At 43.3% G+C, this 27,671-nt stretch overlaps 1 protein-coding gene across 1 annotated transcript in view; it reads right to left on the reverse strand.

Annotated features, from left to right (window-relative positions):
• The window catches only part of LOC126101241 (potassium channel subfamily K member 3-like), a gene marked incomplete at its 3' end in the record, with an annotated part of 334,125 nt that overhangs the window by 80,067 nt on the left and 226,387 nt on the right, over positions 1-27,671 (reverse strand). The window contains exon 3 of the mRNA XM_049911929.1: positions 13,284-13,587. Within this exon, the coding sequence (XP_049767886.1) occupies positions 13,284-13,587 (304 nt within the window). The remainder of the gene's footprint in view (positions 1-13,283; positions 13,588-27,671) is intronic.

Consider the following 27,671-nt stretch of genomic DNA (forward strand, 5'->3'; position numbering starts at 1 on the left):
TTGATGTAGCATTCTCAACACCGACGGTTTTGAGATTCCCGATTCTCGCTACATTTGTCTGCTACTGATGTGCGGATTAGCCGCGACAGCTGCTGAAACACCTACTTGGGCATCATCGTTTATTGCAGGTCGTGGTTGACGTTTCACATGTCACTGAACACTTCCTGTTTCCTTAAATAACGTAACTATCCGGCGAATGGTCCGGACACTTGGATGATGTCCAGGATACCGAGCAGCATACATGCCCGTTGGGCATTTTGACCACAATAGCTATACATCAACACGATATCGACCTTTTCTGCAATTGGTAAACGGTCCATTTTAACACGGGTAATGTATCACGAAGCAAATACCGTCCGCACTGGCGGAATGTTATGTGATACCACGTATTTATACGTTTGTGACTATTACAGCGCCATCTATCACAAAGCGAAAAAAGTGGTCCAACTAAAACATTCATATTTCTTTACGTACTACACGAATATGTAATAAAATGGGGGTTCCTATTTTTAAAAAACGCAGTTGGTATCCGTTTGTCCTATGGCAGCGCCATCTAGCGGGCCAACCATAGCGCCATCTGGTATCCTTTTTCAAGCTAGACCAGTTTCGTTCATCGTAGTTTTTTCGTTTGATGCTTATCTCGTTAGATATTTGGCCCGGTCACTATCAATGGACAAATTGCTTGTGACTGCCTAAAAATTTCTACACTAGTAACGTAAGACCGAGGCAGATCCCAACTATAATTGATAAACAATTTTACTTCAAAGCTAACTGTAGTTGCAGGAAACGGTTCGTAGCTCTGACGCTGCACATTGGATGAGGATTGTCTCTTTGGCGTTTATTGTTGCTTATGACACAATGGAACTAGCTCACGCTAAAGAAAACGAATTCCTGCTCGTAGCTTATCAGAGGAAACTTACAGAGTTACTCCAATGAAAAATTGATACTTGAGAATCGTCACACCTTTGGGAAGAGTTAGAATGTCGACTTCCTTCCAGAGTGCAGCGTTCAACTTCAGCACTTTCTCTTGTTTCAGCTCTTGAGAAAGAATGAGCTGCCATTCTGTCACACTTCATTGGAAATGTCATCAGCAGAGTTGAAGACGTCATAAAGGCGAAGACTGGACCTACGCCATAATAACGTCGAATACTTTTGATCATGAACTGCTCACGGACAGTGAAATATGTTCCTCGTGGTAGTGTAGAAGAACGTGAGCAAATACAAGGTAAGCGATGAAAAATGGGAACAATTTACTGATTAAGCTGTGCCTTCCTGCGGCATACCTAGAATATACCCCACTGAAACGTCGACTTCATCTCCTTCTCCTGAAAGATTTCTTTACAGATCCGAAACACGTCAGCATTTTTTAATTCTTACTCCCTATTTGCCACTGCACAGCGAGGAACTGTTGTGAGTAGGTAAAAGATAAGGTTAGAAGTCAGGTACGAGTGAAGGTTACATAGACGCAGGAATTATTCTCCTGACCCAGATGGAAGCTGTTAGCTGCGCAGACAATGAGAAGCTTACAGCTCGTTCCTGCAAGCTGATGACATTTAATATTCAGGTCCATAGGTACGCAAGAGACGCGTATATGTTCTGGGAGACTACGTCACAAAACTAATCGTAATTTGCAAGGAAGTAGTCGGTGATGAACACGATCTCCACGTCAAGATGAGAATACTGATGAGTTCTACCTACACCTTGCGTAGATCCGCACAATGGGCCGAGGGCTTAGGGGAAGGTTTGAGCCTGTATCACGTCGTGCCGTAGTTAACTAGAGTGCAGCAATGTATGTGAACGCTATTATGCATGGCGAATACAAATCCTAGCGCATCAAGACAATCAACTATGCATATGGTTCGGGGCTTGAGTAGAATCAGAGACAGTGCAAGGATAGAGACGGTAATAAGCGTAAATTGGCTGCGCGGGAAGGCAGGGAGGAAAGAGGGTATGGAAATGTAGCGCAGCCCCTGTCTGCATTTGGGTGTACAGTGACAAATCCTCGTGTGTAAGACAAACAAGGGTTTAACAACTGAAAGGAACGCAGCACGACCGTGGAAAGTAATGCGAAAATAACTGCTCACTTCATATGTAGAGCGCATATGAACATGCACAAATGAAAATTATACTAAAGTTCCTGAAAACTGCAGCACCTAAACGAATACACATAACTGAAATTAGGTACAACAATAGTTAGCAAAAATAAATAAATAAATAAACAAAATTAAAAAAACAAAAACAAATAAGCGTATGTGATGTCTGATCAGAAGTGAAACCCGTACTTTTGCTGTTGAACCTCTAAATGTCGTGGTACTAATTAAAAAGGGCCTGAATATTTTTCAGGGGAATGGCACTTCGCGCCATCTGCATTAGTGTTGACGATACACAAACATTGGTTACTGAAATACGCTGAAAACCCAGTTTCTGAGCAAATTATATCCCCGACATTTTCGTTGGGCGACATGACAGGTAAACGAACACGTGAGGGAAACACTGGGCTTCTACACCTCTCCCCAAGTATGTTCGGGTGTTGTCTTCATGAAATATGGCAGGTGCAATTGCCTGAAGGGAGAGCTGCTCCACTGGCTGTTAAACTTCACTGATTTATTGGCTGCTCTTCAAAGTGCCATGGTACGGTGAGGCTGCTGTTTTTATTTAGTGGCGATCCAAAGCATCACAATGAGCGTTTTTATTCTGTTCCGTTCAACAAAGCAGGATGACAGACTGCTGTTACCGTCGCAGCGTCTAAGACATATACAATCACAGCTGTAGAACAATTCCAAGTGGAAGTCATCAGAAGAAAAACGTTCTCGCAAGAATGTTTGATTTCAGCCAGTTTCAGTAAGCAAGTATCATCTTCAGGTCAGCCTACAAGGCACATAAAGAATGCACAGTGAAAGCAGTGCACAATGATTAGACATTATATTTCTTTGCATCTTGTATTGGGTAAATTACTTGTCACGGTACTTCACCTTTTGTATTGCCTTCCTACATTTCATCTTCCAGTGCACTTTCGCAAGTTATCTATACGAAAAACTGGCTCCGAGTAAAGACTGCTCGCCAATTGTAAGCACGAACAGTTGCCTTGCACTAGCAGGTACAACAACAAACAGATAAACATGTAACAATCAGATAATAAAGAAATAACAAATAAGCTAACGCAAAAATCTGTAATTACAGTAATAATCTTATCTTTTACATTACACTAGGTGTGTACAACTCTTCCGCATCAACAGTGAACAGTTCATTACGAATATTGCCCTTCAAGTATTCTTTTCTGGGTCATTTGCGTACCCTTTTTGCTTAGATTGCCGCACAGATGAAAGTCACTATTGGTTAGGTACGGCGAATGCGGCGGCCGCAATCCTTTGCCGACAGTGCTTTCTTCGGTGAATCTTTCATGAAATTGTGAGATTGTCTCGCGTGAAAGGTTACAGGTCGCCCCATGCTGTTGAAGAACAGCATACGTCGGTCCATGTGAGGTCAACTGTACCTAAAATTCTTCAAGGATTCGGATATACAGTGTTTAGTGTTTTTTAAAAAAAAATATGGGATCCACAATCGGACTTGCTGACACGTCACACCATACTCCGATTTTTTTCGTTGTGGAGAGGTTCCTCATTAATCGTATAGGTATTGTTTGTCGACCAGTATCGGGTGTTCTGGGGGTTCACTTGTAACTGTCAGATGGAGCCAGGCTTCATCAGTCATGAAATACAGCAGCGACTCCAGCATTACTTTGTCGATAGAGCCACGCTCAGTAATTCACACATTTTGCCTTATCTTCCTCTTTTAGTTCTTGGACACATGTCCCAGCATGGTGTAAAGCACATTGACAAGACCAACGCGAAACGCTCACTTGTTGCGGCATTTTACGTCTCGGCTTCTTTGGATTCTAGATCATTCGTGTACGAATATCCGCGATCACAGGAAGTGTACGAACGCGATTCTACTGATACAACTGAATCTGTATTGCGCCACTTTTTCGCCAAATCCTGTTTACTGTTCTCTGCTGGCATGGAAACGTCAGGAAACTGCTGTGTTCAAAAAATGGTTCAAATGGCTCTGAGCACTATGGGACTTAACATCTATGGACATCAGTCCCCTAGAACTTAGAACTACTTACACCTAACTAACCTAAGGACATCACACAACACCCAGTCATCACGAGGCAGAGAAAATCCCTGACCCCGCCGGGAATCGAACCCGGGAACCCGGGCGTGGGAAACGAGAACGCTACCGCACGATCACGAGCTGCGGACAAAACTGCTGTGTAAAAATGTCCCGCGTTTCCGTAAATGAGCCCGTAGACACGTACGTCTCAACGATTGTGATTGTTTTTTGAAGAGGATTCATCTCGCTGACATATCTACTACACACGTCTTAATCAACTCGCAGCGGCTTTCGTACTGACAGTACATAACAGCTTCGAAACAGAACAACTGGCTGGCGGCAATGAACAGTCTAGTACTTGGGAGCGGCTTGTCGTGCACCATCCTGTACTTCGGCAGTTCCTATAATTACATTCAGTACAATTAAGAGGTAAGATTTTTCATAAGTTTTTAAAAAACTTAAATAAATGAAATACACTGTTTAAATTTCAACAGTTCAATGAAGAAAATCGGAAAACATAATGAGATGTATTGATGATTCTGGAAGTTTCCTGGCATAATGAGTGTTCACGAAGTTTCAGAATTGCACCCGGATGACGATGACGTCGACGTCTTGCCACGATATTTCCACTGACAACCATTCAGTCATGCTCAGACGAGTGTTTTACACTGAAGGTTGCTGTTTTTTCGTTTTTTTCCCTTTATTCCATTTCGATCCCCCCCCCCCCCTCAGAGGGGGAAGGGGGCGGGAAGCGGGCTGGGGGCTGGTAGCAACGTAATAGGCCGCTCTACAACATACAGAAGAGTTAAAAAACAGAATGAGGATAAACAATAAAAACCGGCGATAAAAATGGCGGAAAGTTGTGGAAGTTAAAAATACACTCCTGGAAATGGAAAAAAGAACACATTGACACCGGTGTGTCAGACCCACCATACTTGCTCCGGACACTGCGAGAGGGCTGTACAAGCAATGATCACACGCACGGCACAGCGGACACACCAGGAACCGCGGTGTTGGCCGTCGAATGGCACTAGCTGCGCAGCATTTGTGCACCGCCGCCGTCAGTGTCAGCCAGTTTGCTGTGGCATACGGAGCTCCATCGCAGTCTTTAACACTGGTAGCATGCCGCGACAGCGTGGACGTGAACCGTATGTGCAGTTGACGGACTTTGAGCGAGGGCGTATAGTGGGCATGTGGGAGGCCGGCCGGGTGGACGTACCGCCGAATTGCTCAACACGTGGGGCGTGAGGTCTCCACAGTACATCGATGTTGTCGCCAGTGGTCGGCGGAAGGTGCACGTGCCCGTCGACCTGGGACCGGACCGCAGCGACGCAAGGATGCACGCCAAGACCGTAGGATCCTACGCAGTGCCGTAGGGGACCGCACCGCCACTTCCCAGCAAATTAGGGACACTGTTGCTCCTGGGGTATCGGCGAGGACCATTCGCAACCGTCTCCATGAAGCTGGGCTACGGTCCCGCACACCGTTAGGCCGTCTTCCGCTCACGCCCCAACATCGTGCAGCCCGCCTCCAGTGGTGTCGCGACAGGCGTGAATGGAGGGACGAATGGAGACGTGTCGTCTTCAGCGATGAGAGTCGCTTCTGCCTTGGTGCCAATGATGGTCGTATGCGTGTTTGGCGCCGTGCAGGTGAGCGCCACAATCAGGACTGCATACGACCGAGGCACACAGGGCCAACACCCGGCATCATGGTGTGGGGAGCGATCTCCTACACTGGCCGTACACCACTGGTGATCGTCGAGGGGACACTGAATAGTGCACGGTACATCCAAACCGTCATCGAACCCATCGTTCTACCATTCCTAGACCGGCAAGGGAACTTGCTGTTCCAACAGCATTTGCACGTCCGCATGTATCCCGTGCCACCCAACGTGCTCTAGAAGGTGTAAGTCAAGTACCCTGGCCAGCAAGATCTCCGGATCTGTCCCCCATTGAGCATGTTTGGGACTGGATGAAGCGTCGTCTCACGCGGTCTGCACGTCCAGCACGAACGCTGGTCCAACTGAGGCGCCAGGTGGAAATGGCATGGCAAGCCGTTCCACAGGACTACATCCAGCATCTCTACGATCGTCTCCATGGGAGAATAGCAGCCTGCATTGGTGCGAAAGGTGGATATACACTGTACTAGTGCCGACATTGTGCATGCTCTGTTGCCTGTGTCTATGTGCCTGTGGTTCTGTCAGTGTGATCATGTGATGTATCTGACCCCAGGAATGTGTCAATAAAGTTTCCCCTTCCTGGGACAATGAATTCACGGTGTTCTTATTTCAATTTCCAGGAGTGTATAAGACACGGAGCTAACGATGAGAATGAAGACACACAGGAAGTAGACAGACACAATTAAAAAACCACGGCGACAGTCTGGTTTCTGTTCGCAAGAGTTAAAGAAAAACACACCCAGCAACACTGAAAGTGGACGCACAACACTGAACACTCGAGGTTTTTAGTGCACTCGTTGACTTTATAACAAAACTTGGCCGCGCGCAGTGGCCGCGTGGTTTGAGGCATCATGTCATGGACTGCGCGGCAACTCCCACCGGAGGTTCGAGTCCTCTCTCGGGCATGGGTGTGTGTGTGTGTGTGTGTGTGTGTGTGTGTGTGTGTGTTGTTCTTAGGATAAGTTAGTTTAAGTCACTTTAAGTAGAGTGTACATCTAGGGACCGATGACCTAAGCAGTTGTGGCCCTTAGCTATTCACACATATTTGAACATTTTGAACAAAACTTTCCGCGGAGGCGCATGCGCACAGGTACCAGCGGCCTCAGTCGAGTTTAGCATCGTCTTGGAATATTCCTGCATCGGAGGCGAGTAGTTGCATATGTAATGGTGACAGAGTATGATCGCCCTCTGTCGGAAAGCGGGCTCGCAGAAATCAGCGGGTCGCACGCCTTATCCAGTATTGTGGAGCGACAGTTGAATTTATTATAATAAATGAAAAGTGATAATTTGCTTTTTCTGTAGTATTAATTTTATTGTGTTAACCGGTTTTCGGCTTACAAGGCCATCTTCAGACATTTACTGACCATTGTCGCCAAAGAAGTTACATTGCTTGTAAACAATATTGGAACAGAAGTCACACATCTACATTGAACCAGAAATGTACAGTAAATGATCATTTTTGACGGTGTGGTGGTAATGCAATGTAAAAAGTAAAAAATTGAAAAGAAATAAATATAAACGGAGGAAATAGGAAAAAACTGGAACAGGATCCTACATGGCAGTTTATATTTATAAACACTATCATCATCATCATCATCATTTAAGACTGATTATGCCTTTCAGCGTTCATTCTGGAGCATAGCCCCCCTTATACAGTTCCTCCATGATCCCCTATTCAGTGCTAACATTGGTGCCTCTTCTGATGTTAAACCTATTACTTCAAAATCATTCTTAACCGAATCCAGGTACCTTCTCCACGGTCTGCCCCGACTCCTCCTACCCTCTACTGCTGAATCCATGGGTAACCTTGCTTCTCCCATGCGTGTAACATGACCCCACCATCTAAGCCTGCTACATCTATAGAGTTCATTCCCAGTTTTTCTTTGATTTCCTCATTGTGGACACCCTCCTGCCATTGTTCCCATCTACTACTACCTGCAATCATCCTAGCTACTTTCATATCCGTAACCTCAACGTTGTTGATCAGGTAACCTGAATCCACCCAGCTTTCGCTCCCATACAACAAAGTTGGTCGAAAGATTGAACGGTGCACAGATAACTTAGTCTTGGTACTGACTTCCTTCTTGCACAAGAGAGTAGATCGTAGCTGAGCGCTCACTGCATTAGCTTTGCTACACCTCGCTTCCAGTTCTTTCACTATGTTGCCATCCTGTGAGAATATGCATCCTAAGTACTTGAAACCGTCCACCTGTTCTAACTTTGTTCCTCCTATTTGGCACTCAATCCGTTTATATTTCTTTCTCACTGCCATTACTTTCGTTTTGGAGATGCTAATCTTCATACCATAGTCCTTACATTTCTGATCTAGCTCTGAAATAATACTCTGCAAACTTTCAATCGATTCTGCCATCACAACTAAGTCATCCGCATATGCAAGACTGCTTATTTTGTGTTCACATATCTTAATCTCACCCAGCCAGTCTATTGTTTTCAACATATGATCCATAAATAATATGAACAACAGTGGAGACAGGTTGCAGCCTTGTCTTACCCCTGAAACTACTCTGAACCATGAACTCAATTTACCGTCAACTCTAACTGCTGCCTGACTATCCATGTAAAGACCTTTAATTGCTTGCAAAAGTTTGCCTCCTATTGCATAATCTTGTAGAACAGACAATAACTTCCTCCTAGGAACCCGGTCATATGCCTTTTCTAGATCTATAAAGCATAGATACAATTCCCTGTTCCACTCATAACACTTCATTATTTGACGTAAGGTCCTGACAACCTCTAAGAGGCCTAAACCCACACTGATTTTCATCCAATTGGTCCTCAACTAATACTCGCACTTTCCTTTCAACAATACCTGAGAAGATTTTACCCACAACGCTGATTAAAGAGATACCTCTGTGATTGTTACAATCTTTTCTGTTTCCATGTTTAAGGATTGGTGTGATTACTGCTTTTGTCCAGTCTGATGGAACCTGTCCCAACTCCCAGGCCATTTCAATTATCCTGTGTAGCCATTTAAGACCTGACATTCCACTGTATTTGATGAGTTCCGACTTAATTTCATCCACCCCAGCCGCTTTATTGCACTGCAATCTATTGACCATTTTTTCCACTTCCTCAAATGTGATCCTATTTCCATCATCATTCCTATCCCATTCTACCTCGAAATTTGAAACATTACTGATCGCATTTTCACCTACATTGAGCAACTCTTCAAAATATTCCCTCCATCTGCCCAAGGCATCCACAGGATTCACCAGCAGTTTTACTGACCTGTCCAAAATACTTGTCATTTCCTTCTTACCTCCCTTTCGAAGACTGCTAATTACACTCCAGAATGGTTTTCCAGCAGCTTGACCCATAGTCTCCAACCTGTTTCCAAAGTCTTCCCACGATTTCTTCTTGGATGCTGCAATTATTTGTTTGGCTTTGTTTCTTTCTTCAACATAACTTTCTCTGTCTACCTGGGTTCTGGTATGTAGCCATTTTTGATACGCCGTCTTTTTCCTTTTACAGGCTGCCTTGACTGTATCATTCCACCAAGCTGTTTGCTTCATCCTACTTTTACACACTACTGTTCCAAGACATCCTTTAGCCACTTCTAGTACTGTGTCCCTGTACCTTGTCCATTCCTTTTCCAATGACTGTAATTGACTACATTCAACTAACTGGTACCTTTCTGAGATCGATGTTATGTACTTGTGCCTGATTTCCTTATCCTGAAGTTTCTCCACTCTTATCCTCCTACATATGGACCTGACCTCCTGCACTTTCGGCCTCACAATCCCAATTTCACTGCATATTAAATAATGATCAGTGTCATCAAAGAATCCCCTGAATGCACGTGTGTCCCTCACAGCCTTCCTGAATTCCTGATCTGTTATTATATAGTCAATGACAGATCTGGTTCCCCTGCCTTCCCAAGTATACCGGTGAATGTTCTTATGTTTAAAAAACGAGTTTGTGATTACTAAGCCCATACTGGCACAGAAATCCAAGAGTTGTTTCCCGTTCCTGTTGGCCTCCATATCCTCTCCAAATTTACCCATAACCTTTTCATACCATTCTGTTCGATTTCCAAACAATATAATTATAAACAAAACCAATAAAATAAACTTAGTATTTTGACAAGGCTACTTCTGGAGGTATAAAACATGGAGAGTAATACGCAAACCAATTAAAAGAAGAAAGAATTATCAGTGTAATTACAGAATATAGGAACGTAAACAATGTCAATAAGATAAACAGAAATGAGTAAATGCAGCAAAATGGAGGACTGTGAGGGAACATACAGAAAATGTCATCGTTGAGAGTGTGGTAGTACTGCATTTTAAAAAGTAAAAAGTTGAACAGTATACAAATATAAAAGGAGCAAACAGGAAAAACATTATCACTTTACTCAAAACTGTGCGTATGTAACAGTTTGAATTAAATAAATGAAGCAAGTAAAATAAAAACAATACTCGATGAGAGAACTACAAGAAATATTAAAGAAAACAGTAGTTGATGAGACAACTGCAAGAGGTATTCAACTGTAGGACTGTAAAGGTATTAAATTGCAGAACAAAGGCAAACTAGCGCTTTTCATTTATAATAATGTTCTTCTACCTAGAACCGCCGGAAAATTCAGTTAACATAAATTTAATATGTTGACACATGAATATTAAGGCCCCTAAAGGCCTAACAGTTTATCGGCCGACCGATGGACCGACCAAATTTGTAGCATGCTGTGCACGTGCTGGCCGTCTGCAATCAGCGATCACGGCGCTGCTCTGTTGTTGTGATTTACTTATTTTACGCTCATTGAGTAAATGTTTTACATCACCCTGGTTTCACACAGCAACAAAGACTGGGTTTTCGGTGCCTGTTTTAGAGCTAATAAGGCCAAAAGAAGCCGAGAGAAAGCTACGGGCAAAGATTGGCTAATGCAGAGAAAAGAACACATCCATGCTCTGTAACTTAAGGAGCTGGTAGCCGATGATTATCGTAATTTCCTAAGAATATATGAAACATGCATTTCGGAGCTGCTGAACAACATCAAACAACTCTTAACGAAAAAGAATAGAGTCACAAGAGACGCTGAAAGTTGCGACGAGAGGCTGTTAGCTACATTACGGTTTCACGCAACTAGCAGCAGTTAAGAGGATCTCAGATTAGAGCTGTTGTATACCCACAATTAATATCTAAAATGATTAGTGAAACGGGCAACGTGATTTATAGTTTCCTGGGGAAATACATCCTGGTAAAGCAAACTAAATGAAACAAAACAAAACAAGTCCATACTAACTTCATTAACTTATTTCTGTACGAAGCGTAAGTGTAAGAAATTCATTTCAAATGAGAAGAAGAAAGACTACAAACGTGAATGGAGCACATCATCTAATAAATGCAACAGATATACGAGAAATGAATATAGGCTAGACTTTAACAATGTAGCACGTAGGTTATATCTTACGAATAAACGTCGCCTGTCTCTGCTTCGGTTTTTAAGTTTTACTTCCGATAAGTATCGGAAATGAAATCTAAGGATTAATGTGCTTGTATTTCGGTTGTTAGATTTCATTTCCGTTAAGCATCGTAAATATAATCTGAAACCAAAACACAGAAGGTGGATGGACTTTTATTCATAAAATATATATCTTTTACTCTCTCTGTGTGCCACATAAATTATTACGTACGCGTAGCGAAAGTGGACTGTGAGAAGATGAACAGAAGAGAAACCAAAGCATTTCAGATGTGATGCTACAGAACAATGTTGAAAACTGGTGGACTGATAAGGTAAGTAATCAGGAGGTTCTCTGTAGAATCGGTGAGGAAAGGAATACACTACTGGCCATTAAAATTGCTACACCAAGAAGAAATGCAGATGATAAACAAGTATTCATTAGACAAATATATTATACTAGAACTGACATGTGATTACATTTTCACGCAATTTGGGTGCATAGGTCCTGAGAAATCAGTACCCAGAACAACCACCTCTGGCCGTAATAACGGCCTTGATACGCCTGGGCATTGAGTTAAACAGAGCTTGGGTGGCGTGTACAGGTACAGCTGCCCATGCAGCTTCAACAGATACCACAGTTCATAAAAAGTAGTGACTGGCGTACTGTGACGAGCCAGTTGCTAGGCCACCATTGACCAGAAGTTTCCAATTGGTGAGAGATCTGGAGAATGTGCTGGCCAGGGCAGCAGTCGACCATTTTCTGTATTCAGAAAGGCCCGTACAGGACTCACAACACGCGGTTGTGCATTATCCTTCTGAAATGTGGAGTTTCGCAGGGATCCAATGAAGGGTACAGCCACGGGTCGTAACACATCGTAAATGTAACGGCACCCCATACCATCACGCCGGATGATACTCCAGTATGGCGATGACGAATACACGCTTCCAGTGTAAGTACACCGCGATGTCGCCAAACACGGATGCGACCATCATGATGCTGTAAACAGAATCTGGATTCATCCGAAAAAATGACTTTTGCCATTCGTGCACCCAGTTTCTTCGTTGACTACACCATGGCAGGCGCTCCTGTCTGTCATGCAGCGTCAAGGGTAACCGTAGCCATGGTCTCCGAGCTGATAGTCCATGCTGCTGCAAACGTCGTCGAACTGTTCGTGCAGATGGTTGTTGTCTTGCAAACGTCCCCATCTGTTGACTCAGGGATCGAGACGTGACTGCACGATCCGTTGCAGCCATGCGGATAAGATGCCTGTCATCTCGACTGCTAGTGATACGAGGCCGTTGGGATCCAGCACGGCGTTCAGTATTACCCTCCTGAACCCACCGATTCCATATTTTGCTAACAGTCATTGGATCTCGACCAACGCGAGCAGCAATGTCGCGATACGATAAACCGCAATCGCGATAGGCTACAATCCGACCTTTATCAAAGTCGGAAACGTGATATTACGCATTTCTCCTCCTTACACGAGGCATCACAACAACGTTTCACCAGGCAACGCCAGTCAACTGCTGTTTGTGTATGAGAAATCGGTTGGAAAGTTTCCTCATGTCAGCACGTTGTAGGTGTCGCCAACGGCGCCAGCCTTGTGTGAATGCTCTGAAAAGCTAATCATTTGCATATCACAGCGTCTTCTTCCTATTGGTTAAATTTCGCGTCTTTAGCACGTCATCTTCGTGGTGTAGCAATTTTAATGGCCAGTAGTGTATATACCAAATACCGTTAAGACACCACGCACTAGAAGGAGCTGTGGAATGTAAAAACTGTAGAGGGAGACGGAGATCGGAATGCATCCAGCAAATAATTGAGGACGTAGATTGCAAGCGCTACTCAGAAGAGGAGAAATTCGGGGCAGGTGTCATCAAACCAGTGTTAGAAGACTGATGAAAAAAAATCCTCCTCCCTTTCCCTTCCCCCTCCTGTTCGTGTTGCCACCCTATTACTCGCCGTGAGGCTGCCAGGTGCGAGCGGTTGCCAGCTCCCTCGGGGAGATCGGAGAACAGGCCTGATCTAACAGACGGTCTGCCTGTGAACCAGTTGGGCGGACTTACCTGTGCCTGTGGTGCGGGTAGAGCAGTTTGCCGTCGGCGGCGATGCTGTTGACGGCCTTGTGCGGGTAGTCGACGCCGACCCCGACGCCGGCGGCGGCCGCCAGCTTTGCCTTGGCGCTCGAGTGGTGGCCGGCGCCGCCCCCGCCGCCCAGCCCGCAGAGGCGGCCGTACAGCCGGCGGAAGCTGCGCGCCAGCACGTCGCCCACCGTCGACAGGTAGACCAGCATCAGCGGAATGCCCACCAGCGCGTACACGATCGTCACCACCTTCCCCCACGGAGTCCGCGGCGACACGCTGCCGTAACCTGGCGACACACAGGATGCGCACGCGTCACACTCCGCCTCACGAAGTCCTGGCAGCTACAACTGCATTCATAGGGCGATTGAGCTACCCCTGCCGATGGATTTTATGCAATCTGCAACACCTTCAAACACCGCAGGCGAGATTTTGATATTCTCTCGCCCCCTATGTGCGAACTATTAGTCCTACACAGAAAATGAACAGGACCGTTTTGTAGGAAATATAATGTAGTTAAATTCCCTAGTAAAAGGTCCTATTAATTTTTTCTGTAGGACTAGTAGTTTGCATGTAGCGAGTAAGAGAATATAAAAATCTTATACATAGACTCTGAAGGCGTTGTGGGTTGCATAAAGCCCATCGGTAGGGGCAGTTGAATCACCCCATACATGGTGATATTGCTGCATGGGGACAACCTGCATCACTGAAACGATAAGGAGTGAAAACGGTCAAATGGACACATGGTCAGATATGCATGATATTTATACTACAGAGCGCACATTAATTCATCATATCTGTACAGTTCAATGCAGTGTACGAAATCTAACATTCTGCGTGGTGTCTGTCTGTTCTAAGTCGTGTCTCCCTACCACTTTCGCGCAACGACGCTCTGAGCGTGTTTTTTTAGGGAATTGACTAGTTTGAACCTGGGACCTGTTGCTGGTAAGGAGACGCCAGACCACACATGACATGTAGAGTTCAGAAGGGTTCAGTGAGACTAGCGATGATATAATCAAATCCTTAATGATTTCAGCGTCAGCTCCACTGCACTCCCTGTAAAAGAATCTTAATACTAACTAGATTTAGTGGAAGGGGTTCAAGGCTTTCCTATTTTTAGTTAGCTGGTAAAATAACGTCGAAAAGGCAGTTAAGTTTACCATTGGAAATTTTATTCTACTCACAAAACATTGTTTATAAATTTCACTATTGATAAAAGGAAATGTTTTAATACAGGATGATAAAAACCAATTGCGTCCCTAAATGGGTTTCCAAGTTCTACAATGGATCGAAGGATGACCTATGCCATATCACATCTATAATCTAGGTTTAAATTAAGATTCACAAAAGAGAAAACTATCAAAATGGTCTACAGTGACCCTTAATTATCTTTAATTACTTATGTAACTTGTCGTAAAATACAGTGGCTGATGTGCCTGCTCAATAATTATATAACAGAAAAATCATCGCATTTCAGATTTTAACTTACGTAGCAAATGTGAATACCATGAGCTTTAATTGACGATCGACACTAGTATTACGCAAAACGGGGGTGTAACAGATGAGCCTTCTGCAGTTCTGAGTGAAGCTTTATGCGCTCAAAAATGCGGCATTGCGTGCGTTCATTACCTTGCCGGTGTTCGTCAGACGGCGAAGGCCCGCGCAACTCAATACAGCTCGCCGTCTCTGAAGCAACTCTTTTCTAACTTCACTTACTACAATTTGCCGAAGTTGGTTTTAAAAAAACTATCTGGCTGTGTTTTCATCTGACCAGTCAGGGTCTCAATGTTAACCTTAAGCTCCGCCTACAAAAATTCTTTCTATCCAATGAGAAACGTTATACTTTTCGTGGTGGGGCAATGTTTTTAAAGTTTGCAACGTAACAGAGACGCGAAAAAGTCTCACGCTAAAACTTGCAGCTGGTGTGGCCCTTTTAGTGTTATCATAAAATCTATACTGTTCTTCTGGAGGGCTCTATCTTTTAACATGGTCTGGGGGGTAGTCCTGGCGGTGACCTTTTCGTGGTGGGGCAATGTTTTTAACGTTTGCAATGTAACAGAGACGCGAAAAAGTCTCACGCTAAAACTTGCGGCTGGTGTGGTCCTTTTTGTGTTATCGTAAGATCTATACTGTTCTTCTGGAGGGCTCTAGCATTGAACATGGGCTGGGGGGTGGTCCTGATGGTTAGCTGGCAACGTGGGTGTCCGTCCCTTATCGTAGGGCCTTCTAGCTTAACACGGTTCTGCTCTCGGCTTCTGTTCTCGTTTCTCCCCTCGGAACTGCGTCTGTCTCACGGTGGGGAGGTATGACATGCATTTAGGCATTCTTGTGTTAGTCTGTGGTATTCTATTTGCTCACTCGTTACTCGTATTACTTTGGTTAATTTAATATCACGATTTATTCGGAGCTATGTGACATACTACTGGATTTGCTTATCATGTCAGGGTTTTCATGGAAGGTGTTGGATTTGCCTGACACCTTACAGCTGTACAGTTCAATGCAGTGCACGGAATGTTGTCATGTGATCACCATTAGATGAAATGTTGGAAGTGGCCCCCACAGACCTCGAAGCATGAACGAACACGACACAGCAATGACTTGTATACAGGGTGGTCCATTGATCGTGACCGGGTAAGTATCTCACGAAATAAGAGTCAAACGAAAAAACTGCAAACAACGAAACTTGTCTAGCTTGAAGGGGGAAACCAGATGGCGCTATTGTTGGCGCTGCCATAGGTCAAACGGATATCAACTGCGTTTTTTTAAAAATTGGAACCCACATTTTTTATTACGTCTTCGTGTAGTACGTAAAGAAATATGAATGTTTTAGTTGGACCACTTTTTTCGCTTTGTGATAGATGGCGCTGTAATAGTCACAAACATATGGCTCACACTTTTAGGCGAACATGTAGGTTTTCTAAATTAAAATACCGAACGTAGGTACGTTTGAACATTTTATTTTGCTTGTTCCAATGTGATACATGTACCTTTGTGAGCTTACCATTTCTGGGAACGAATGCTGTTACAATGTGATTACCTGTAAATACCACATTAACGCAATAAATGCTCAAAATGATGTCCGTCAACCTCACTCCATTTGGCAATACGTGTAACGACATTCCTCTCAACAGCGAATAGTTCGCCTTCCGTGATGTTCGCACATGCACTGACAATGCGCTGACGTATGTTGTCAGCCGTTGTCGGTGGATCACGACAGCAAATATCCTTCAACTTTCCCCACAGAAAGAAATCCGGGGACGTCAGATCCGATGAACGTGCGGGCCGTGGTATGGTGCTTCGACGAACAATCCACCTGTCATGAAATATGCTATTCAATACCGTTTCAACCACACGCGAGCTATGTGCCGGACATCCATCTTGTTGGAAGTACATAGCCATTCTGTCATGCAGTGAAACATCTTGTAGTAACATCGGTAAAACATTAGGTAGGGAATCAGCAACATTGCACCATTTAGATTGCTATCGATAAAATGGAGGCAAATTACCTTTCCTCCCATAATGCCGCACCATACATTAACCCGCCAAGGTCGTAGGATCGTGGAATTTCCGTTGCCCAGTAGTGCATATTATGCCGGTTTACGTTACCGCTGTTGGTGAATGACGCTTCGTCGCTAAATAGAACGCGTGCAAAAAATCTGTCATCGTCCCGTAATTTCTCTTGTGCCCAGTGGCAGAACTATACACGACGTTCAAAGTCGCCGTCATGCAATTCCTGATGGACAGAAATATGGTACGGGTGCAATCGATGTTGACACCGATGTTTTTGAGATTCCCGATTCTCGCGCAATTTGTCTGCTACTGATGTGCGGATTAGCGGCGACAGCAGCTAAAACACCTACTTGGGCATCATCATTTGTTGCAGGTCGTGGCAGAGGTTTCACATGTGGCTGAACGCTTCCTGTTTCCTTAAATAACGTAACTATCCGGCGAACGGTCCGTACACTTAGATGATGTCGTCCAGGATACCGAGCAGCATACATAGCACACGCCCGTAGGGCATTTTGATCACAATAGCCATACATCAACACGATATAGACCTTTTCTGCAATTGGTAAACGGTCCATTTTAACGAAGCAAATACCGTCCGCACTGGCGGAATGTTCCGTGATACCACGTACCTATACGTTTGTGACTATTACAGCGCCAACTATCACAAAGCGAAAAAAGTGGTCCAACTAAAACATTCATATTTCTTTACGTACTACTCGAATATGTAATAAAAATGGGGGTTCCTATTTTTAAAAAACGCAGTTTTTTTCCGTTTGACCTGTGGCAGCGCCATCTTGCGGGCCAACCATTGCGCCATCTGGTTTCCCCCTTCAAGCTAGACGAGTTTCGTTCTTTGTAGTTTTTTCGTTTGATGCTTATTTCGTAAGATATTTGGCCCGGTCACTATCAATGGACCACCTTGTATATGTACAAATGTGCCATCCTGGAACCAAATGGTCTCACAGGCGGCATGAAGGTGTTCTTCCAGTGTCTGCACGTCCGGGATGGGCTGGGTACACAGAGTTTGTTTCTGATGTCCCCCAAAGGTAGAAATCTAAAGCCTTAAGGTCCGGCGACCGGGCAGGCCATGCTACCGGATCACGTCGTCCGATCTGTGGGCCAAGCTAGATGAAAGGCGGTCAGCTGGAGCACCATCATGTAACTACATTACACTCCGTACAACCAAAGGCACATCATCCAGCAAGGGAGATATTGTCACCTGCAGGAAGTGCAGATATTTATCGCTTGTGAGACGTTTTCGAAAAATGACTGGTCGAACGAGGCGGTCGCCAGTAATCCCCACCAATAGATTGAGCCTGAACTGGCGCTGTTGTTCCCTGGTATTAAACCATGGGTATTCTCCGTAGGCCACAGGTGAGTGTTGTAAGGGATGATGGTACTGCCCCTTGTAAAGATAGCCTCGTCTGTGAATAGGATGATAGAAATCCTAGACCACGATGGCCTGTGCAACAAACCAGCGATAAAACCGTCGCACAACGGCCACAATGGACACAATGGACAAAATAGAAAAAAAAGGTGCGCGTTCCAACTTAAGTCCTGAGAAACCTTGCGTAGGCTGTACTGGAGTATACTACACCAATGCTGTGGTGTCATTCCAGTCTCAAGTAGATATGATATTTGCCGTGACATTTGATGGTAAACGGTGAATCATACTACGACACATATTTCGGATATTGTTTGTGTTACTCGTTTAATATATGACAACGATCCTGTCTAGCTGTCAGGATAAAATAAGATGGGTAACACAGCAGTAGCTATAATAATGACATTTTTAACCAGTGTAATGATGTATATCGACTTAAAACTGAATTACTGCCGACATTATACAAAATCGTTGGCTGCAAAATTTCCTCTGTGTGGCTCTACTTTTGTAAATGGCTCTCCTATTACCTTAATCGTATAGTACTCACATGTTTTTGCACCCACATATTTACACTTTTTTAGGCAGCGGCCATTTCTCTGTCGTGGAAGTGCCACTCGGTAAAAATGGGTCCCTCATTATTGTAATTATGTCATAAACTATTACCTGAACCAAAAATATCATTATGGGTTTTCTGTAGAATTCTTAGGGAGCTATTCGGAATTGTGACCATAATTGTTTCGCCAGTTGGCAAATAATTGTTTTACAGGATTAAATTTTCTCCGAGTAACGAAGTTTTTCTTTTTTTTTGCGAAATTCTGGAGAACTATTAAAATTTTGTTAAGAGAATTCTAGAACTAAAAAATACCTACCAAGAACTAAAAAAAATGTATATTTCTCGAAACTCAGGTGCCAAGTTCATAGGACTCAGGATGTTCTACAATAACGTCCGATGTCGACATTAGTCGACATAGTTTCGATGCACGGATTTGGCATAATCGAAGCTGCTGCGTAGCCGACTGGTCAGCTACGTGAAGATATGTAGAAGCTCGGAATAAGGATACCCGGCATTACCGAGAAGATTTTACACGATAATATTCACTTGAGGAGACGATGCACGTCGAATTCTATTGACTTCTCACATCTTCGGTTCCATTCGCATCGAGAGTCCAAAAAAGGACAATTGAAGAACATAAACAGATGCCACCTGAGGTAAAAGGTCCGCTTTTCGAACCATCTCCCGGCGGACAATTCGACAGCGACCCTTATGAAATCAATAATGACACAAGCGACGAATGTGTCTACGATTGCAGCTGTTAAGCGCAAAGTATAGAATAAAACATTTCAGTACGGCAATTCCTACTTGTTATCGGCAACCTCAGAACGCGTTATACACGAAGTTTTACTCGAATCCGCTAAATTTATAATTTTTGGATTTTTATTTTTGGATCCGCCATTTTGAGTTTTGTAGTTCTGACACCAGATTCCTAATCAGCAACCCAAAGATCCTAAAGGAAACACAGTTTTGTGGGATGTTATATCCATTTTTCTATTATGACCAGGTTTTGAAGCGAGTCAGTTGGTCCACAGTGGGTCGCCGAGGAGGCAGAACGTAGGTACTAAGGTTTGCAGGCGTTGTAAGTGATACGTGTAGTGGCAAGTGTCGTGACGACTGTTCCACACATTCGTCTGTCCCGCACAATGCTGGCGGGCACTTGCTGGTGCTGATACTTGGGTCATGTTCTACAGTGTTCAACATCTGTTGCTCCAAGTTCTGTGTACGTACCAACCGCATCTGCCTTTCACGGTTAACCTTTTCCGTAAACGAGCCTATCTCACACAAAAGACGGAACACAGTAGGAAACAGTTTATGGTGAAGTTGCCGGACGGCGAGGATACTTTTACCGGTACAGTTGTGTTACTACCCTTCCATTGCCATTTGCCTCTCCGTATATAAGGACCATGTCGCCCTGTTCCTGGTCTGTATACCAGGTCATCGTTTCTCAACCCTGCATTTCACCATGCACATCCACGCCAAAGTGATCCCGCAGCAGCAGTGATGAGGACGCCCATTAGTACCATCGAGAGAGCTCACAGCCGTCTTGGACAACATTAATGTCCTTTTGAGTGTGGAGCTGAAACACTATTACAGTCAGGGCATTCCCACTTTTTTATCTTTACTGTGATTTCATTCCCCTGCCCCATATGGGCAGTGAAGGGCTGTCAGAGGCATTATCCGCCGCTCTTCAGCCTAGTGACATGACAAATAATAAAAGAATAAAATGTTACATATAAGGTGATAAAAAAGGGGGACATAAAACAGAGTAAGGGGAGATAATGGAAGTAAAAATACACTGACATGGAGCGTTCATGGGGGGACAATTAAAAAAGTAGACGTAGAGTTGAAAAACACAGTTGGCGATTCGTAGAACACAAAAAAGACACTGAAGTCACATGCACAGGTTAAAAGTTGGCCACAGTATTAAAAACACTCCAGGACAACACTCTTTAAATCCACTTGGAGCACACAAAAGAAGAATAAAACTGTCAGGTGGGACCTGCCGAGGGAGAGGCCAGAGAGGAGGAAAGGAGCGGAGAGCAAGGTGCAGCAGGGGTGGGGGCGGGATGAAAAGAGTAGGGGCGTCAGCGGGTGAACCAAGAGGCAGGAGACAGGTGGGGCAGGAGATGAAGAGGGAAGACAAGGCAGGAGGGAGTGCAGAGACACTGAAGGGGAGCACAAGATTGGGAGGGGGAGTAGCAGGGGAAAGCCCCTCAGGAGAAGTGAGGGGGAGGACAGGGAACCTTGAGGAAGAGGCAGGAGGAAGATTGTGTTAGAGTTGTTATGAAGGGTAGATATCAGGGCGAAGCTCATCATTTGGGAGGGGTAGGTGGTGGAAGTTGTTTTGGAAAAGGAGGCGGAGGGTGTGGAGATGGAGAGAGAGGGTGGGACACAATGGCAAAGGCATGGCAATGGGCTGGGGGTGGAGAGGAAGGCAGACATCAGGGGGTGAGAGGGATCAAGGCGGTGGACAATATATAGTATGTGGATGTGTCCAAGGAAAAGCAGAAGGTGGGGAAGGGGATGAGATCGTAGAGGATGCGTGTGAGGGATGGAAGGCAGATCAGGAAGGTGAGGCGGAGTGGCATTCCCACTTGCCTGGTGTTTTCTTATGTATGCTTTCAGTCACTCATACTTACATAGTGAAAGAGCTTTTACCTCCACTCTCAAATGGGTTTACCTCCCTTGAACGCATTTCTGGCCATATGACTAGTGGCGTAGCTAGGTGGTTTGGCATTCCCCGCCACACCAAGCCAACAGAAATATCAATTTTTTGGGAGGAAGCAATTTTTGATAAAAGTGGTTAAGTAAGAATAGTATAACAGGTGTAGAAGTAAGAAACCGGAGTTTTCCTATAGATGGTGGTAGCCATTAATGTATGGTTTTCCACTGGGATGTACATTATGGTGCAGGGGATGTTATATCGCCAGGCCAAATTTTAAATGGGCCACTATGTTCAGTCAAGGATTAGTTGGTCTGGAGATGGCTGAGATTTTGGTAGAGCTCCCCGAAGTTTGTCTGTGTCAACATGTGTATACTGCAGCTCTCCAAACTTCACATATACCTATTTCACTTCGTATGTACAAAACATAATTTTTCTGATCCAAAGTTGTTTTATATGGATACAGAAAATTTCATCTGTTGGGTAAAAGGCTGTGACCCATATGAAGTAATACGGTGACACTCTAACAAACTGAACACACCACGATATGTGGCCGAAAATCGTTATGACACAACGCCTCGAAACAGAAAGGTTATTGGGCTAATAAAAGAGAAGGTAAATGGGTCACAAATTGTGGATCTCAGATCCAAAATCAATTCATACTGTACTGACACAGGTCCTGCCTGAAGGCAGGTTAAGGTGGTCTCAATAGCTGTCACAATCGATGATTACAAGGAGTGCCTGTTTGCTGGTGCTCCATCTCAACCTCTGCATATGGTGCACAAAATAAGCCTTTGACTGTGAGACAATGTGGTACTTTATCTCATCTGAATGTCAACCTGTGCGTTATAAAGACAAATGTTTTGTCTGTGAGGATACTATTAAGTAGGAGTGAAGGGGCGATTGAGAGTGAATGGGTTTTTATTTCTAAATAGGAAATGTGTGCGCAAGTGTGTGCAGAATAGTAGTGTGGATCATCAGTTATAGCGTAAATAGGCGTTTGTGCATATGCACACACCTATGTGTGTGTGTGTGTGTGTGTGTGTGTGTGTGTCTATGTGTGTGTCCTCCACCTTCTACTAATTGTAGCCGCCAGTAAATTAATGTCTCATTTCCCATGTAAAAATAATGAAAAATCTATACATTGAAACAGTGATATAAAAGATTGAAATGCGTGTCAAAAAAAAAATTGCTGTAAAAAACCGAATTGTCAAAAAAGTATCTATTGAGTAAAAAACTTATCAGGAAATAATAATTAAATTTTTTAAGGACTGCACGGGAAATGTAGTATATAGTTTCTCTTTTACTAGCATTAGCATAAAAATAGTATATCTATATGTGTATGTATATACGAATTGTCTCTATACAAATTGCAAGTATTGGTGTAAAAAAGATATGTATATGTATTTATGTATATAAGTTGTTTCCTATTAAATACTGAACTAGAGAAGAAAATATTAACAAAAATTAAATATTTTGCAAAACTTCATTATTGAAGAAAGCCTATGGTTAAATAAGCAACGTTTGTTATGAAAGAGAAAATGTTGTTAATAAACCATAATTTAATTTGTTTTCTTATGTATACCTCTTATTATTTACAAAAAAAGAAAACTACACTTCGATTGGAATAAGATCACATTGACAGCTGAGCATATCACTATGGTGCACATAGCACTAATGATATGTCTCACACAGTTGACCTACTGAGAGAAAGTGGGGAGGGGTAGGAGGGAAGTTAATTTAAGTCTTCCTATTGTTCTAGAGGTAGAAGAGGCAAGTGGAGGGAGAACGTGGAAGGTGACCTTGATTTGAAGAAATAAGCCACACAATGGATATTGACATTGAATTTGCTGCTGTTTTCATGTCATACAGTTGCTGGAGAGGCTTGGTCAAAGAGCCCACCTTGAATTTAAGACACACAATTAACTTTTAGACTAGGGCATAGTATCAGATTGTACCATGACCTCTGTCCTGGGACACATATCTGCACTGATCCACAACTGGTGTTTTCAGTGTTTAGGTTGCGGTCCACTTATTGTGGTTAAGAAAACTAAATGTGATAGGAAATGAACACATTTTACAGCACTATGTACTGCATTCAGTAGAGCAACAGTTCAGAGATGATGACTGTGTCATTATGACAATGTAGTCTGTCATAATACAGCACATGTGAGGCAATGGTTTGTGGAAAATAACATTTCAGAAATGGACTAGCCTGCACAGAGTCGCAATCCTAGTTTCCAACATCACATCTGCAGAGCCTTGTACCACAAGGAAGTAAAGGAGAGAATGTTGTTGTGGGTGGCTTGTATCCTCATTTTACAACACAAATGCACACATGGAATAATACGGTTCCCCATTCACATGAACTGGGAACATTTACTTAACTCGAATGAAGTGGCACAAGCTCATCAATAATAGTCCTCTTGCTGACTGATGTAATATCAGTTATCTTGCTATTACAAACTGTAGGTTCTCACTACTAGTAAAGAACAATTCTAGCTGATGTAAACTAGTCCCGCTATAGTCACTAACCTGGTCGCTATGTACTGTCGTAGCCTGTGACGAAGTAAACCTGCTCTGCGAGTAAACTAACAGACGCCAAACTGGATGATTGAGTGAAGGCTCCTTGGCCAGTGGCGGATGAGTAAATACATCCTATCGAGAGGACGTTGGCGGCGTATTGCTTTTCGGTGCGTCTCTGGCCTCATTTGTGATAGGCACGCATGATCCAGCACCCACTAATCGAAATTTAGCGCGGACTTCAATGTGAGATGCTTACAAGTGTTTCCACAACGAAACTTTGTCTCGAAACCTGGCAGAAAATCCAAAGAGATTCTGGTCGTATGTTAAGTATGTTAGCGGCAAGAAACAATTACCTTCCCTGCGTGATAGCAATGGAGATACTATCGAAGACAGTACTGTCAAAGCAGAGTTACTAAACACAGCCTCCCGAAATGCCTTCACAAAAGAAGACGAAGTAAAGATTCCAGAATTCGAATCAAGAATAGCTGCCAACATGCGTAACGTAGAAGTAAATATTCTCGGAGTAGTGAAGCAACTTGAATCACTTAATAAAAGCAAGTCTTCTGGTTAAGACTGTATACCAATCAGGTTCCTTTCGGAGTGTGCTGATGAATTAGCTCCATACTTAACAATCATATACAACCGTTCGCTCGACGAAAGATCCGTACCCAAAGACTGGAAAGTTGCACAGGTCACACCAATATTCAAGAAAGGTAGTAGGAGTAATCCACTAAATTACAGGCCCATATCGTTAACGTGGATATGCAGCAGGATTTTGGAACATATTTTGTGTTCGAACATTATGAATTACCTCGAAGAAAACGGTCTATTGCCTCACAGTCAACATGGGTTTAGAAAACATCGCTCCTGTGAAACACAACTAGCTCTTTATTCACGTGAAGTGTTGAGTGATATTGACAAGGGATTTCAGATCTATTCCGTGTTTCTCGATTTCCGGAATACTTTTGACACTGTACCACACAAGCGGCTCGTAGTGAAATTGCGTGCTTATGGAATATCATCTCAATTATGTGATTGGATTTGTGATTGACGGAAAGTTATCGAGTAAAACAAAAGTGACTTCTGGCGTTCCCAACGGTGGTGTTATAGGCCCTTTGCTGTTACTTATCTATATAAATGATTTGGGAGACAATCTGAGCAGCCGTCTTAGGTTGTTTTGAGATGACGCTGTCGTTTATCGACTAATAAAGTCATCAGAAGATCAAAACAAACTGCAAAAAGATTTAGAAAAGATATCTGAATGGTGCGAATAGTGGCAGTTGACCCTAAATAACGAAAAGTGTGAGGTCATCCACATGAGTACTAAAAGAAACTCGTTAAACTTCGGTTACACGATAAATCAGTCTAATCTAAAAGCTGTAAATTCAACTAAATACCTAGGTATTACAATTACGAACAACTTAAATTGGAAGGAATACATAGTAAATATTGTGGGGAAGACTAACCAAAGACTGCGTTTTATTGGCAGGACACTTAGAAAATGCAACAGACCTGCTAAGGAGACTGCCTACAGTACGCTTGTCCGTCCTCTTTTAGATACTGCTGCGCGGTGTGGGTTTCTTACCAGATAGGACTGGCGGAGTGCATCGAAAAAGTTGAAAGAAAGGCAGCACGTTTTGTATTATCGCGCAATATGGGAGAGAGTGTCACAGAAATGATACAGGATTTGGGCTGGACCTCATTAAAAGAAAGGCGTTTTTCGTTGCAGCGGGATCTTCTCACGAAATTCCAATCACCAACTTACTCCTCCGAATGCGAAAATATTTTGTTGACACCGACCTACATAGGGAGGAACGATCGCCATGATAAAACAAGGGAAATCAGCGCTCGTACGGAAAGATATAAGTGTTCATTCATTCCGCGCGCGACAGAAGATTTGAATAATAGAGAATTATGAAGGTGGTTCGATGAACCCTCTGCCAGGCACTTAAATGTGATTTGCAAAGTATACATGTAGATGTAGATGTAGATCTTCGCGCTTCAACTTCGCCGACTGGTGTGATGGCGGCAGCTTACACCAGCGCCGTGTCTGGTTTCAGGTCTTGAGAGAGAATGAGCTGACATTTTTCCACAGAAATTCAGACAGCTCATTAAAAGTGTCCCCAGCAGAGTTCAAACCGTTACAAGGATAACTGTGGACACACCCCATGGTATTATTCACTAATAGGTTGAAAGTTATATACAGAGCCTTAAATTTTGTAAGACAATTTTATATTGAACCAGAGATGGTCAAATGTAATATTGACTATGTAGTAGCGTCGCTGCTCAATAGCAATCGCTGATTCAAGGTCTTATGGGTAATGTGTGACAGTAACTTTAAATAGAAAGATGTATGGAGGACTCCCAAGTGTAAAGATGTGTTCAACCTGATGAGCGCTGGATATATACTTAGTCGCTACGGGCAGTAATGGCTTTTATTTGCAAGATACCATACTAGAAATTATTAAGGTTAAAGAAGTTTGTTTTGTTACCTATACAATGCGCATATTCATAAGTGATGATTGAGACAGTGTACAGCACCCACATCCAATGATTTCCTAAAGCCAATTGTTAATGTATAATCGGCTTATTGTATGTTAACTGTGAGCATTATTAATTTTAAAAGAGTCAAAATACAAATTTTAAAGTTAGTGCTATATTGTTACTTAACAGAAGTCAATATCAGTCTCCAGATCCATGTCTTTTTGATTAACTATTTTGCTCAAGAAGTTATTGTCGCAGTCATATTCGATTTAATTAAAATGTATGGTAAGCAACAGCCTTGCACAATACCTGTATGCTAACTATACAATTTAAAGTACTAACAGATAGCAGTGCAAAGAGCGTTATCGTTGTGCAAATAAAGTTAAGAAATATCATTATTTCAGGGATGGCATTCATTAAGCAGAGGGAACATTATTTTCAAACTGATCAAGATTTGTTTCATTACCAGGGCCAATAGTGTTGCATCAGATTCAGTTTTGTATTACGTAAATTCATGCAGATTCGGTTTGGTTTAAAGTTATTGGTGGTTTACATTCTCGCAACCAGAAAAGTTCAGTACGAGCAAAGCTCATAAGCGACGAGATAAAATACATGTTCGCATGCCATTTCCATTCTAATAGGTGTGTTGCAGGCTACTGTCAGTTAAGAACTTTCAGCGTTGCAGCGCGTCAGCAATCGTAAGTATCGAAATAATTATGAAAAATCCTCCTCGATTGCACAAACTACCAGGTGCTTACCTAGGTTTCAGCGTGTTCACGGATGGTAACGAGCCCCCTCCCCCCCTCCCCCGCCCCATTTTGGTATGTTTTCCCTCGTACTGTGTTGAGGGTTGGGTTAGCCAAGAAGAACACCTTTTGTATTTTCTTATTGCTGCGCGCTTGTAGGAGGTATTTTATGTATCTTCGTTGGCTTCTATGTAAGTATGAGGTCATGGAACCAAGGTATGTTTTAAATCTTTAACGTCTTCTGATTACAGCCTGGTCGGCCGCTTAGTATTCTGGCGATGAAGCGACTATGGTTGTTTCTGCTGCAGATATTATTAGTGCGGTTTTATCCGTTAACAATAACGTCCTTAGCAAAGCTACCCTTTTAGTTTAGTTGTAATTTCTACCTAATTCTAGGGCCTCCATATTAGCTTGTGGCTGATTTACTATCCGTGCACAAAGTTTGTCGTGCGTTGCTATTAAATATGTCTTAATTCCCGCATCATCGCTTTTATCATTTGCTCAA

The sequence above is a fragment of the Schistocerca cancellata genome, chromosome 9 (genome assembly GCF_023864275.1).
Source record: "Schistocerca cancellata isolate TAMUIC-IGC-003103 chromosome 9, iqSchCanc2.1, whole genome shotgun sequence".
Taxonomy (NCBI): domain Eukaryota; kingdom Metazoa; phylum Arthropoda; class Insecta; order Orthoptera; family Acrididae; genus Schistocerca; species Schistocerca cancellata.